Below are 15,054 nucleotides of genomic sequence, written 5' to 3'. Positions count from 1 at the left end.
ATGACTGTCACACTGCCAGAAGCGTCGCGGGCTGTCACTGGGCACATCACTGCAACACTGTCAGGGTGTCAGAAGCTGTCACAAGGCACGGGAGCGTCACAGTCTGTGACGGGACACAGGAGTGCCACAGGAAATGGAGAGTGATTCAGAAAGGGATATATCACGGTTAGATCTAGACTACTGTGTGGGCGATTACAGTAACGGGGTAAATTCTGGCCTCTAAACGAACCGCGACAGACACCAGGGTGGGTGGTCACTGGTCATACCCAGGGCCAAACAATGGAGTTCCAGAGCGATGACAGGTAGCCCCCGAACAGCAGCCGACAACAGGACAATACGCCCGGACGTTGTCGATAAGGCATGGCCAGCCACGTGCGCCGGCCGGCGGCACTGACAGCGACTGCGAGTCACGAGCGGCGGCCGGGCGGAGATCGGCGGCACAGGGACAGCCCCGTGTGGGCGGCACAGGCTGCACGGACAGAGACGACACGCGCCACCAGCCGCGGCCACGGGTCGGCGATCATAGGCGGGGGTGGGCCCTATGACCCATACACATATTTGTCGCTAGTGACTGAGCAGAAACTACGCTGGGAGAAATGGTTGTAGCAATGCTGGGAAGGGGTGGGACAACTGACCCGTCCACCCCAGTAGGGGTGGGGTTTGGGGGAGGTAGGACAACTGACCCGTCCGTTGGAGTGGTTGCACAGGTCCCAGTAGGGGAGGGGAGGGGTTGGGTTGGGAGGGGTGGGGAGGGGTGGGACAACTGACCCGTCCGTTGGAGTGGTTGCACAGGTCCCAGTAGGGGATGAGCGCCGGTACCGCAGTCCCGGGATCCTCCTCAGACGGTATGTTGTTCATCCGCGTCATCACGGTCGAAGCCGCCCACCTGCAACACACAAACATGACCCTTATCACCACCGTCCCGAGTCGCCGACCGCCCGCTTGCCGGCAGGTGCCATCTGTCGCCGTGAGTCCGTGTTTGTATGTATGTCTGTGTACAAATAACCACGGATTAGCGGGCACCGGCCGGCACCTGACGCTGTCCGCGGTCATGGCTCGCTGAGTTAATGCACACGTTAAAACCTGGGCCCTGCACCGGTCAGCCGGCGGTAGCAGTGATGACACCAGACCCGTTAGCCGGTGAACTGACCGGGTCACGGCCTGGTGTGACCAGCGCGACCTCAGGGTGGTGCGCGTGCTGCCGGCGCCGGTCCGGGACACGGCAGTGCGGTCGGGGAGGTGAGCGGTCACCGGAGCGGCCGGACCGACCACCGACAGCAGGTGGCTGACCGCACGCAGCAGGAAAAGATCCGGGCAGAACAGGGGGTCATTGTGTAAATACATCAGATATTCCAACTATGAGCAGCTCCGGGAACGCTGGAAGACGAACTAATGCAATATAAATGGACGCAATATGCCCAGGCAGCTAAGTAGCTTCCTTGAACACGTTGACACGTAATTGAAGGACAGAAATTATCACAGGTGTTACCGCCAAAGCTGTACATTGTGCACGCTTGTCAGATCTACTGATCCTAGCATACGTTACCAGCGAAGACATAACTCTTAATCATGGCACATTCAAAGAAGAGATGCGTCATTTCCCCACCGCAATGCCAGCGACTTACTTAATTTGTTGATACCATACAATAAAGCGTGTTGAAGTCACGCGATAAGCGACAGACTCATCCCGGTATATGTCGCAAATTGTGAAACCGTATTTGTAAAACCATGTCTTCTGTTTTGTCCGTGACATCAGTCAGCCACCACAATCACGAAACGCATTAGAATTTCGGCCGCCCCCGTCTTGCTTTCCGTGTCAATCTAGCAGTGAGCTACATCTAAAACCAGAATTCGACCCGCGCGCCTAGTGCTAATAAGCCTGAGATATGCCATTTTACGCTGTCCAGCTGACGGGCTATGTGAACCTACAGCCTAAGGGCTCCTCATTATCCAGTTATGAGCTATCCTGACCCAACATTTTAGACAGACAGCCAGGAAGCCAGTGGGACAGAAGTCGAGGCAGGATAGTTGAGGAGCGAACACAAGCATACATGAACTTCAAGTGAAATTGGAATCACCCACCAACAGTCAACACCTCAGTAAAGCTAACGCGGGCGTAATACCAATTTACACTGATTTATAATGCGGCAACTTTCTCACTTGTCACAAAACGAGACTGCTTCCCAGCACCCCATTATGATCATTATGCGGGAATGGCGCGACAACAGCTCCCACTGGCGGCGGTGAAATCAATGTCGCACAGTTTGGCAGCGTAACGCCTCCCATTGGACTCTTCCCAGCGCGAGTGTCCTGGTCACGAGACCGGCACGAGATTCCGGCCCGGGACTGAGGCGGAGGCGGAGCCGGGAACAGCGCCACATGGTGAGCGGAGACCGGCGCCGCCGCGACACTCACATGCAAATGGTCATAAATTCTAGCGCACGTATCATTCATGTGGTGCAGAGGTCATCCAAAGAGGTCCTCAGGAGGTCGCCATGAGCTCGCCGGGACTCGGGAGGTCACCATCGGGCCGGAAACCCGCCCTCCTGAGGTCACTGGCGAACGTCACCATAACCGGGGCCAATGGACCGCGACGGAGGCTGGCATCGAATACCAGCGAACAAGCCCTTGAAAGCCGATATGTATTACTCACGAACTGAGGTGCAGTACCAGCCAGGAGGTCGCCTTGCTTCTCATTCGAGGTTGAAAGTTCAAAGGCTTCACAGGCGGTTGCTTGGCTAAGATAGCTGATACTAGCGCTACCGCGCTTTCGGTTCAACAAACTCGGACGCTCACAATGAAGTTTGTTGATGTTTCCATCATTCCATGGACACCGAAGCGCAATGCCGCTAGTAGCGGCTAGCAGCCGTGCCGTGAAACAAGGCCCAGAGAAAAGATCTCGAAAACCGGAGCCACCATTAGTAGGAACCCATCAGCATCGCCGGACCGATCTGTGCAGCTCAGTGAGAACCCGTCCAGTCTCCCGCCGCGTCCGTCCGCAGCGGATTGCCGCGTAACGGGCGTCATCCGACGGTCATTTGAGCCGCTCGGCGCACCGCCGGCGAAACTGGCGTGAGAACGCTCCGTCCCCGATCAGCGGGCACGGCGGCGAGCGGGACGGCGGGGAAGCGGCGGGACAGCGGGACAGAAGCGACACAGCGGTAAATCCCTGGTAGCGAGACAGCGGAACAGCGGCGGGACAGCGGCAGCGGTGAGCCATCAGGAGCGAGACAACAGTGGTCACGGGCGGCCGGTGACGATTTCAGTCACCGCTGAGAGGCTGATGGTCCGGGGTAATGGTCTGCGGTGAAGATGTTTTCATAAACACAGACACGGCACTTCGTCTCGTCCAGTCACGGCTCATGAAGGACGAAAACATCTCAGCCGACTCTTCCAAGTGACAAGAGCTCCCGAGCTGCTGGCTCAGCTGTAACTGTGGCGGCTCTTTGATGAGCGAGGAGCAGATCACAGCAGTCTGCAGTCGGCGGAGCACTGCTCAGCTGACAGGAGACGGGAGTCGGACCGCCCCTGCCGCCGGCTGTTCTGTGTGTGCCGGCGTGTGGACACCGGTCCGTTAATTGTTGGACCCACGGCGTGCCGTGCACCGCTGTATACCGGCTGAGGTGCCGTATGTGGTGCCGTGAGACTGTGGGCTCACGAGGATAGGTGTTTGTAGGGTAGTGAGCCTAAAATGAGTATACGCAAAAAATGAGTATAGTTTTGGAAAATGTGCATTACGCCAAAGTTATTTTGAACAAAAATAAGAAAAAAATACACAGTGCGTCCGAAGGTCTACTGCAACAGTTGCAAATACGTCCATCGCCAAATGTCAAGCGACTTTGGTCTGAAAAATGATTGAATGCTTTTTTCAAAAATGTCACAAAAAGTACATGCTAAAAAGTGAAGCCTGGTGAAAATATGTGCACTGCTGAAATAATTTTACCTTTTCAGCTGTTTGTCTCATGCACTGAGCTTGCTGGCAGCCGTAAAAAATAATCGAAAATTCGAAAGCGTAATGCAAAAATTTTAGCATTTGTAAATTTCTATAAAATGAGTATAGTTCCACAAAGTGTTGCAAAAAATGAGTATAGTATGAAAAGTGTGAATTTGAGCATGGCTACTCCACCGCCTGCTAAATATCGCCCCCAAAGACATTTCCGGGATTATTTTGGTTATGATTACGATCTACCGGCCATCTTCGATGGCCACAATGACTGACGCTGCAGCGTATTTGTAAGCGCGATACGGTAAGCGTTGGAACTCGTTTCGGTCGATTCTCATTTGCTTGAGCTTCAGTCACCGATCTTTTTTTTTCTTTTTCATTTTCCTTTATTTTTTATTATTATTTTATTTTTTTATAGTTAAGCGGTGACATTAATTGCTTTATCTACTCCTGGCCATTTTGGCGAAATACCGTACAACCGGATGTGACGTCATGTGATCTGCGACCACCAGTGCCCTCTCCACCAATCGGGAGTCACCGGAAATGGCACTGTGACCTGTCACGTGACCAGCACCGGCTCGACCAATCAGGAGGCGTTTCCGGCGACAGAGGTGACTCCGAGGGTCGGCTGAGCTTTTCGCGTCCTTTTTGCACTGATCGTCGTCTCGTGCGCGTGTCCTGCTGGCATACGGCAAAAACTGGTGAGTTTTGAATGGCATTAGTCTTGGATTCTCCTTCAGTGATAATTTGTTGTGTATTGCTTACAATCTGATTTCAACTTTTTTTAAAAAAAAAAAATTATATCAGGCAATCATTCTGGTTTGTAGCGGTTCGCAATTTAGTATGCCCTCAGAACTCTTGATATATTGGGTAATGTTTGGTCATACGGGACCTGCTGAAGGACCTGCCGACCTGAGCTGCGGGCCTCTGCCTGCCGAGTATCGTCGTCATTGATTCAAAAGCACTGGTGTAAACGCGCACATTCCTGGCACGAATTATTAAACAATGACCTCTTTTTTGTCAGGTGGCACCAATCGTCATGCCGAAATACACGGAGGAAGATCTGGGCAGAGCGAAGAAGCTCGTCGCGGATGGATTCACCGTCTACAAGGCAGCCAAGGACACCGGCGTGCCGTACGAGACGCTCCGCCGTCACATCTTCGGCATCAACGTCACCGGCTCCACTGGCTCTGGGCGACCGACGGTGCTGACGAGGACCGAAGAGGACAAGCTGGTGGAAATCCTCGCTTACCTCGCCCGCCAAGCATTTCCACTGGACACCAGTGACATCTGCGATCTGGTCCAGCAGTTCCTGAACAACCTCGGCAGAGAGACGCAGTGGAAGGACAACAGGCCCACCCGCTTCTGGCTGTCACGTTTCAAGGCTCGTCACGCCGGTGTCCTCGCGTCGCGCAAACCGGAGATCCTCACCATCACTCGTGCCAAGTCTCTGACAGAGGAAGTGGTTGGCGCCTTCTTCTCCATGTACAACGGGGTGCTCGTCGACCTGGGACTCGAGGACAAGCCGGACAACATCTACAACCTCGATGAGACGGGACTCTCGACCGATCCGCGCTCGACAAGGGTCATCGTCCCCAGCAAGTCCCGTGACGCCTACCTGAAGACGGCCAGCTGTGGTAAGGCGACATACAGCGTCCTCTTCTGCGTGAACGCCACTGGAAACTACTTCCCACCCTTCGTCGTCTACAAGGCCAAACGTGAGCCCTTTGACTCGTGGATGCGTGGCGGACCGCCAGGAACGGCCTATGGGACGACACCGTCAGGCTGGATGGAGGGCAACATATTCGAGAGCTGGTTCCAGACCATCTTCGTCCCAGAGATCACCAAGAAGCATGATGGTCAGCCCACAGTGCTCGTCTATGACGGTCACGGATCCCACATGACGTATCGGACAGCAGCGCTTGCGAAGGACAACAACATCACGGTGGTATGTCTTCCGCCACACACCAGTCACGCCATCCAGCCTCTCGACGTCGCCGTGTTCAAGCCGGTCAAGGTCGCCTGGGCGCAAATCCTGAAGCGGTGGCAGCGTGAGTCACGACTCGTCGCTGTCGACAAGTCGGTGTTCCCGACTCTCATCTCCCAGCTGTGGAAGGAACTGGATCCGGTCCACGCCGTGGCCGGATTCCGCGGCTCGGGTCTGTTCCCAGTCGACGCTGAGAAGGTTCGCAGCCGGATGGTGGGACCCGGGAGCACGTCACGTGATGACATCCCGTCACCTGATGAGGCGCTCCAGGATGCTGTGCTCAGTGTTCTCAGTCCGGAACAGTCAAGTGAGACGAAGGCGGCCCTGGCCAACAAGACGAAACGCCGCAGCCTAGTTCAAAACAAGAGCGGCGAGGTCTTGACGTCAGAGTCTTCTCTGCAGAGGCTCGAGCTGGAGGCGGCGAAGCGCGCAGAGAAAGGGAAGAAGTCTCCGTCGTCACAGCAGGACAGGAAACTCTCCAAGAAACGCGAAGAGAAGGGAAAGAAGCGGTCTTCGTCGCACAAGATCGAGAAGCCATCCGCGAAGCGAAAAGTGACCAAACTGACGACTCGATCGAAGTAGAGGGGGTAAAGCTCACGCAGGCTTTTGGAAATGTGGCGGTGCCCGTTCGCCACGCCACTGTGACCGTGGTTGGTGTTGTGGCCATTGTCGGTTGTGTTTGTTGTTGTCTGCTCAAGTCATCTATGTGTCTTAATAAATTGAAACGACCGGTAATACATTTTCTTGATTTTTTTTTTTACATTTCAATACTTATATTGTTAGCAACACCGATTTCATATCCACGTTCCAGGCGAATTTCAGCGTCGCAAATCCAGCAGATTAGGCACAATAGAGCGTTGAAACAACTGTACTCATTTTTTGCGAAGGAACAAAAAATGAGTATAGCCGACATTGGTCAGAAGATGCAGTTATTACAGAACAACCGCTCGTCTGACACCGTTGTGCCACATAGGACGTCGTAGTCAGAACACGTAATGTCAATGTCCCATATAGCCATTATTCACACCCTTTCTAGTTTTGAATATATTTAACTGATAATGTAAAACTATACTCATTTTAGGCTCACTACCCTATAGGTGTGAGGCAGAGTGGCCGTGTGTGGCGCCGTGCACCGCTGTACCGGTGTGAGGTAGTGTGGCGCAGAGTGGAGCGCCGTGGGACTGTGCATTCCGGGCTACGGGAAGATTGGAACTCCACGGCTGGCGTACCAGAGCACAGCACAGTCAGAGCAGGAAGCATATCAAGCACTATCTGTCAAACAATGCTACCGGTGCTTCTGATTATGCAATTCTCCCCTACTACCGTCTCCTGGGCCATCAGCTCACTGGCGTCAGAGCCAAATGATCAAACTAAATACCTCTGCAAGACATGACCTATTGCTCTGTGAATACCGTGAGCCTCGCCTCTGCGTAAACGCCCATAAATTCAATATCGAACAAACTACAAAAAAGATAGGACAGACCTTAAGCCAAAGTAACCCAGCTTTAAGCCAAGTATTTTTTTTTTTTAAAGCATGGGCCAGTAGGTACTAGGTAGGCGCTGAGAAAACATCCTGCAGAGTTCGATGCCGGGAGCGATAGATGATTAACGGACTAAACATCATATCATATTCATGGACTTTTCCACGGTGACTACAGGGTGTCTCAAAAGTTCGTTGACAGGTACCAGCCATGCTTTTTTTGTCAATAATTCTGAATCAACGAGAAATTAACAGTGGAAATTTTGCATGGGCATTGGTAACAACCTTCCCCCAGCAGTCGCATTGTTTTCAAGCGCATTCAACCCTTCATGAGCTCACAAAAAGGGTTCACCTCTGACCATGGGTCAGGCATGAAAATGGAAGTCGCAAAATCGGGTCGGCTGAGAAACTTTCTGATTCAGGAGTAATGGGAATGGTAAAGTCGGAAATGACACATGGCAAAGTGTCGGCGAGGATGAGTACAACATGATTATCTGATAAAAACGGTGGCTAAAATTTGTGAAGGACGAAACCATGCGAGACTAACAGCGTTTTTAACGACCTTCGTACGGCAGCAGACTCGTGCTCCGGAAAGCAGCTGAAAATGCGGTCATAACTATTGAAAACTGACTAGAAGCTCACAGACAGAGGTTATCCAGTTTCAAAAATTGCAGGCCATCATAAGATAAAGACAAAGAATCATTTTGAAATTGTTTATAATATCTATAACGCTAAATTTTTGGGGAAAATGACACGAAAATCGTCAATGCCAAGGCAACTGACCCTACAAAAGTGTCATTTAATGTTAAGTTTTATCTTACGAAGTTTCAAGAGGCAGATCTGGAGCAAATAGCTTTCTTTTAGACACAAAATCCCAACAAAACCGCACGATGGACAGGTTTTGGCCGTTTACAAAGCAGAACCTCTCCTGAGGAAAACACTCCGCAACCCAGCGAAGGTCTCGGCATGGGGAATGAAGAGCGTTTGGGATTTGCAAAATTTGTAAATGTGCCAGATGGCAAGATGAAAGATGAAAGAAACAGATGGCCGACGCATTCTGCTACGATATGCTGCGAAAAATTTGCCCCTGGCACTTCCCATTTGTTCAGGAATGGGGATGTTTTGAAAAGGAAAATGGTGCTTGGGAGGTCGGCGCCAGTCATTCATGAAGGAGTTAGCGCCAGAGAAGACCTACAAAATACTCACGGATGGTGTCGATGCAAGCTGTCGGCTTTCAGGGAGAAGCGGATGTTGCCGGGGAGCTCGTCAAACCTAAATTCGACGCAGAAACTGCAGGGGAGTCCCCTACAAGAGCTTGAAAGCTGGTAACCTTTTTTCAGTCTCCGGCAGCTGACGGAGCGACGAAAATCGGTATGGGTAAATATTTTTGGAGATGCAGCAAAGGGTTTGGTTTCCAACCTTCCGAATCAGTTGTCAATGCATGCATATTTGTCTAGTGTACACACAGACACCAAAACCTTAGATTTTTGGCCGGTTCGTATATGCTTTATTGGCATGAGAAATGTGTCAACGAACTTTTGAGACACCCTGTACTTTTCAAAGCTAATCGATGCAATTTAGCGTTGGAAGGCTGCACCTGGCCTATCATTTCCAGGATTGCTTGCTACGAACTTGAGCTAGTTGCGACAGTAAACCCCGGCAACATCAGCGGTAGCATCAACAACTGAAGAAGCCTTCAGTGGTTATCAGCTACTCCAAGCCTACTGTTCAATTTATCTCAACTCCCATTCCAGCAACACCACTTGTAGGTACTTAGATTGAGCATGTCACTGCAAACGGCCAAGCTACCGATGACAGCTATCTACATAAATATCAAAAGCTTGTACTAACTTCTACGCAATATCGATATGCCAAATCTATCACAGTAGAGACAACAGTACCCACAGAAGCTGTGGCGACTGCGGAGCGGCCCTCAGTGTCGGCCAGCGGAGAGAAACACCGCCCACTCCGCCGCCGCCGCCGCCGCAGGTCCGCGCCGTCTCTCCGCTCAGTGAGGGTCCGACGGCGGTCAGCAGCGGACGGGCGGTGCGGCCGGCGCGAGCGGCGCGACCCCGTGTGACGGCAGTGAGGGCGAGGTCCGCGGACGGACGGAGTGAGACAGGAGGATAGCGATGAGCGCCGGCCGTCGCTAGGAGCCGCGGCCGACCGACCCGAGCAGCAGCCACCGCCGAGCAGCCATGCCAAACCACAGGTAAGCGGTCGTGACGCTGCTAACGCCGGGTTATGACGCCGTGATCGTTTGGTGACGCGGCTGGTTTGGAATCACGGGCAACGGAGCGACACGCCTGGCATTGGCGAACCCAGTCGCGGGAGAAAGGCCCGATCAACGTAGCTATCTACACTAAAAAATATTCCAGCCACGGATGCCACTTCAAAAATGCAGGGCAAGTAGGACAGAAGGCATGCCTACCTATCAGGGCCTACAACACATCTTCAATCCATCGAAAAGTCAGGGACAGAATACCATCACCAGTCGCCACCTAGCCACACCGTCGACGAGCACTGCATGAAACGCTTCGGATCTGCGAAACAGAACATCAAGCAGCACGGTATTACGCATCCCCTAATGTCGTAATGTATCCTGTCGAGCGGTAAGAGCAGTCCTAGGCGAAGGGATGGTTATTGATTACTATTGATTACTAGGTACTTGCCTTCGTTTGCTGCTGATTATATAGGTGCCGATCGGCACTCGGATCATCAGAATTCCAATTTTATCCATTGTTCAACTCGGACTTCGGTTGGACAAAGCTAGCTGGCTTACGACAAAGCCGGGAAATCAAATATACTAAAACAATTTTACTGATTATTCGTATTCGACCTTTAGTTGGTAGGTAACAAACAATGCGGGTGCAGTGATAACTAACGCTTCTGGACCGCTAAAAACATTTATAACAATCGACACACATTTTCCGAAACTAGCACTATTTTCTATATCCAGGTTTCCGACAAATACAAGACTCTGGGCAGAATTCGGACAAAAAGGAGCAAAAATTTTGGACATTGGACGGACATTGGAAAGACCCTTTCTAAAGCTCGAACCACTACTTGCTGCCATCGATCACATGTGCGTATAATTAAATAGGTTATTTAGTTGTTTTTCGCTGCTCCGCCAACCTAAGACTATACCTACTAAAGTAGGGGAAAGTGGGGTAAGACGGTCAGGGTAGGTAAGACGGGCACTCCTTCTGCAGACCAAACCAAAAGCGCTACGAGCGAGAAAAATTAGGACCAGAATTGCCTTTCCCACTACACACCACCATTGAAGTCTGGTGAATTTGTGTTCTGTCGATAATCTTATATTTTGATTTCTTTAAAACACTCATTTCATTGAAAACATCCATAATGTATTGTGCAAGCTTTTGTGTGCAGCACTATAGAGTTAAAAACTCGCATTCACTTGTGGTACACACATATGCCACCAGTGTTCATTTACTGCCGATTTGCTTTGTCTGCATCAAATTGTCCACAGAGAAAAATCGTGCTGAGCTTCTGACATTGAGGTTGGGGTAAGACGGGCAACTATGGATCCTAGGGTCTGTAATGAAGAAAATATTTTTGTTGCTGCAGGAAAAAAAAGAAGCATTTCTGATAAGAATCTGTTCGATTCCGATATTCACAGACATGTTAGCAATATTCCTTCGGCACAGTTTATTCTCGAATAGTGAATGCGAAAAACGGTTCTACATGGCTTCTGAACTAGGGCCTATATACGAGCATACGCCTTCTGCACGAATCTCGTATACTGCCATTTCCGAAGCACTTGAGACCAACGATCGACTTTATCAATGCTCGGGCATTTGTCGCGAGCTGTGCTGGTCGGTGAAAAAAGCTGGCCGTCTTGCCCTACCCATGTGACCGTCTTACCCCATGGGGTGGGGTAAGACGGGTTTTTGCAAGGCTTTGCAAAAATAGCTGCAGTTGAATCAGGTCTAAGTCTCATCTTCTGGCAAATGGAAGTAAAATGTCTATAAAAGGTTTTCACTCAGTTTCCCGTTTCTATGATGTTTCTAACCGGCCGAAAAATGGCTCCAAGGTTAAGGTGCCCGTCTTACCCCACTTTCCCCTACATAGGACATCCTATACGGTCTTGGTAAAAGCGGTCCCCTCATATCAAATGAGAATCTCATGAATTTATGATAACTACGCCAAAAGAGGCAATGCTAATGAAAATTAGCATTAAGCAGGTACAAAAGCACATAACAAAAAACGAAAGTGGTTCTGAAAAGTCAAGTGAAGCTTTATTCACATTTCACAGCAAACAGTTATGATCAAGGACGGTCTCCGCAAAATAGCTGAGACTAAATAATGTCTTATCTACCCAAATGCTGATCTCACCCGCCGCCAGTGAATGTCAGGCGGTGCTTAAAACAAAGCCTGAAAGACAAAACTCATAAAATTCGCGGAGCAAGGTAAACAATTGCGCCACCAAACCCGCTCGGACAACATTCTCATTCATGATTCCCGGACCGCTCACACAATCACCTCCAAAAGTCCACGCGCGGTGCAGCGAATGACGTGCTGTAAAAGAACGGCCGACGGGCTGCTCCGTCAGCTGCACGTGCAGTCGGCCCGTTACAAGCTGCCCAGTGGACACGGAGGGCCGCGCACTGACTGGAGCCGCCCGACGTATAATGCCAGAGGCGAGTGGAGACTAACTAATTCATCTATCACAGGGTTTGGATGAAATTGGACCGATCGTAAAACGATGCTTGTAGGAGTGCAGCAAGCAAGAACAAGGCTAGCATTAGTGACTCAGCCAAGTAGGTGCTCATTTAATGCTTATTGGTCCACCTGGCCAGCATCAGCAGTGAGGTCACAATGGCGGCTAAGTATTTTCCTTTCCACTCCTGCCACTCACAGTGAATAATGACTGTTCAAAGGTAATATGGTGTAGACAGCATGGAACTACACATGCTTGGAAATGCTCACGGCTGCTTGTATTGTGTTGATATCAAACAGACCAATTAGCCATTTTTGACTCATGAGAGAATGAACTGATAAAAAAAAAAACAGATAGTGAGGCGGCCGCGCCTCGGTGGAACCAGCGCAAATTCAAACATTTTCGTGCTCAGAGATGTATGTGCCTTTTTCCTTTCTCCATTTCCGAGTGCGCGTCCATTTCGCAGTCAGTTCCAATGGTTTATTTCGATTCTATCACCGCACGTGATCTGTAACACGGACACAGTGCGGTCGTGGAATTCCACTTTCCACTCTGGACCGGCCCCGTTCCCCATTGTGGCCGATAACTCCATTTGCTGTCCGTATGGTGTCTGAGGACGGCTCAGCCGGTAATTTCTCCTCTGTTCTCCGGGAGGTGGGCGGTTCAAGCCCCACCAGACGCCGCTTTATACTCTGTCTCGGTAGCCATCAGCCACTCGCGATGACCCGGAGACAACTCAATGCGGACGGTATACCGACTCCGGCGAGCCGCAGCCGGTCGAGGACCTCCCGCACCAGCAATACACCCCGGGGAGAGCGCAGCAGCTGTTCAACAGGCCGACCGGGCCACCGCGACACGCAGATGCCGCGCGAGCCGACATCAGGAGCTCTGCTGCCGCGCCGCGGATCCAGCAGACAAGTCAAACGCAACCATAGCGACAGAAGCCAGAGGTTCTCTAATCACTCATTCATTGAGGTACAAATTACGAGTAAGCTGAGAGCATCGCTCCAGATTCGGCTGATGACACTTATCATTCCACATTTGTTTACATTCGCTGTGTCCCAGAGGAGGTGAAACGAACACCAGCTGATGGATGATTGGACTGATTGCCGACCAGGTGTTGGTTACACTCTCTATATCCGCGACTGGTGATACTGCTGGTTACCCTGATTAACAGCAAACACCACGGTCGGGTACCCGAGGCACTCCGCTTGGCCGAGGACGCGTGAAAACGGCTTCCCTCTCGCCGCGTCGGCCCTCCATCCCTCCCTGGTGCCGGACGGACGGACACACTTTCGGTTTTCGGATTGGTCAGCGCGTGCACGGTGGCTTGCACGCGTGACTGGCAGCAGGGGGAGCTCGGATGCAATCAGTACATCCGACGGGGCTCGAATCAACCGTACCCCATAATTTGATTTGTCGGCCCGAGCCCCAAATTAACAATGGTGGTTACGGTGAAGATTAAGAAGATTTTGATTCACAATCATACTCTACTCTTTAACATCTCTGAAAACAAGCCAAGCTGAGCACCTCCATACAAGCTACCTACACAGCCCACAATCAGGTCTTCCTGATCTCATCCAAATAGCCACCGTTTTTTCCCGAACGCGGTGGAGCCAAATAGTTTGGTACGGTACAGGCTCACACCATTTCCGACCCGGCCATTACAGACCGTTGGCCCGTCTGGTCCAAACGGCGTCCAGAACTGGGCCAATGAGACGGACCCTGACATCCGGCCACCGTCGGGTCAGAGCGTGCTCGGCCCGGGCTCGCAGAGCGGCGCACTGTCGAACCACCCACCGATATAATGGTTGCATGCACTACACGGACTTCGTCGCACAGTGTGGCCAAAGACCAGTTTAGCGCGAATTAAATCCCAGCGCTGCTCGGATCCGTTGAAAATGGTTCCCTGGTTTCAAAATTGACACTTAAACCTATGTGAGACCTTTTCGATGCATTATAAATGCTTGCTGACATATAATGGCATAGTTCCGCCTCTAAAAGTAAGGAGAACTAGCTTACGACGGGTTATGTGCTTACCAGGCCAGGGCTGTGAAGTCGATGGAGTTACTCCGACTCCGACTACGGCTTTCAAAAGTCAATTTCAACTCTGACTCCGGGCAAAACTGTCGCCTTATACGATCGACTCGGACTCTGACTCCGCAGCCATGGCAAGTCCACGCAGTCGATGGATTTTCGGTGGCTCAGACTACGAGTCTTGGTCCGGATTCCAAAATCGATTCCGATTCCGACTCTGACTGCAGGGTCAGAACTGTTGACTCCGAGCGACTCCGACTCTGATTACGAAATCCTGGAATTTAACCGCAAATAAGAGGCATAAAATTGTGGGTCCCAGCAATGATGGGCATGTTAGGAGGAGGAATCGCTAACGAAATTCCCATCATTTCTCTGGTAAATTCTTATGATTGTCCAAAGTTTGCTTGAAAAAAATCCACATCTAATTATGTTTCTGTGTAAATGTTCCTGGTGAAGCACATGAATCGGTAGATGGTTGCTGAAATACACGCACCGATAGGACTGAACCTCGGGTATTCATAATTAATAGGTGTCAACCACCACTCACCAGTGACAGCTTCGTTGCATGTTACGAAGCCACCAAAACTTCTTCCTAAATGTTCAAATGGTTACTAAATTCGAAATCAGCTCCAAAAACTAGCCTGGAAGCATGTAAAACTAAAAAAGGTGAACCGAGGTCATCAAAGGTCATTGAACTGACCTGACCTTCAAGTGATCTTGACACCGACCATAATGCATGGGACCAACATCATAATATCACATGTTTAGACGCTTGAAACCACGATAAGACTGCAAACGCGCGGCTAATGCAAGCAAACATACGCCCAATCGCGCTTCCGGCCAAACATGGTCTCGAGAAATAGGTCAAAGGTCATTGGGGTCAGGGTCGTGAAATTTAAAGGGTAGGTGTAAAATTGATAAACTCT

At 50.9% G+C, this 15,054-nt stretch overlaps 2 protein-coding genes across 3 annotated transcripts in view; one reads left to right on the top strand and one right to left on the bottom strand.

Moving 5' to 3' along the window:
- LOC122363625 (actin-histidine N-methyltransferase-like) overlaps window positions 1–15,054 on the bottom strand; it is a 50,122-nt gene that overhangs the window by 4,025 nt on the left and 31,043 nt on the right. For both annotated transcript variants that reach the window (XM_043333126.1, XM_043333127.1), the window contains exon 8: window positions 769–886. In XM_043333126.1, coding sequence (XP_043189061.1) covers window positions 769–886 — 118 coding nt within the window. The remainder of the gene's footprint in view (window positions 1–768; window positions 887–15,054) is intronic.
- LOC122363626 (MFS-type transporter clz9-like) lies at window positions 3,820–6,671 on the top strand. Its single transcript, XM_043333128.1, has 2 exons — window positions 3,820–4,644; window positions 4,968–6,671. The coding sequence occupies exon 2, from the start codon at window positions 4,983–4,985 to the stop codon at window positions 6,510–6,512; it is 1,530 nt and encodes a 509-aa protein (XP_043189063.1). The 5' UTR covers window positions 3,820–4,644; window positions 4,968–4,982; the 3' UTR covers window positions 6,513–6,671.

This window comes from Amphibalanus amphitrite, unplaced genomic scaffold (genome assembly GCF_019059575.1).
Source record: "Amphibalanus amphitrite isolate SeventyFive unplaced genomic scaffold, NRLGWU_Aamphi_draft 000631F_arrow, whole genome shotgun sequence".
Classification (NCBI taxonomy): Eukaryota; Metazoa; Arthropoda; class Thecostraca; order Balanomorpha; family Balanidae; genus Amphibalanus; species Amphibalanus amphitrite.
This window is presented reverse-complemented; position numbering and strand designations above follow the sequence as displayed.

Coding starts and splice junctions, on each gene's coding strand:
- LOC122363626 (XM_043333128.1), top strand. CDS start 4,983: ATGCCGAAATACACGGAGGAAGATCTGGGCAGAGCGAAGAAGCTCGTC.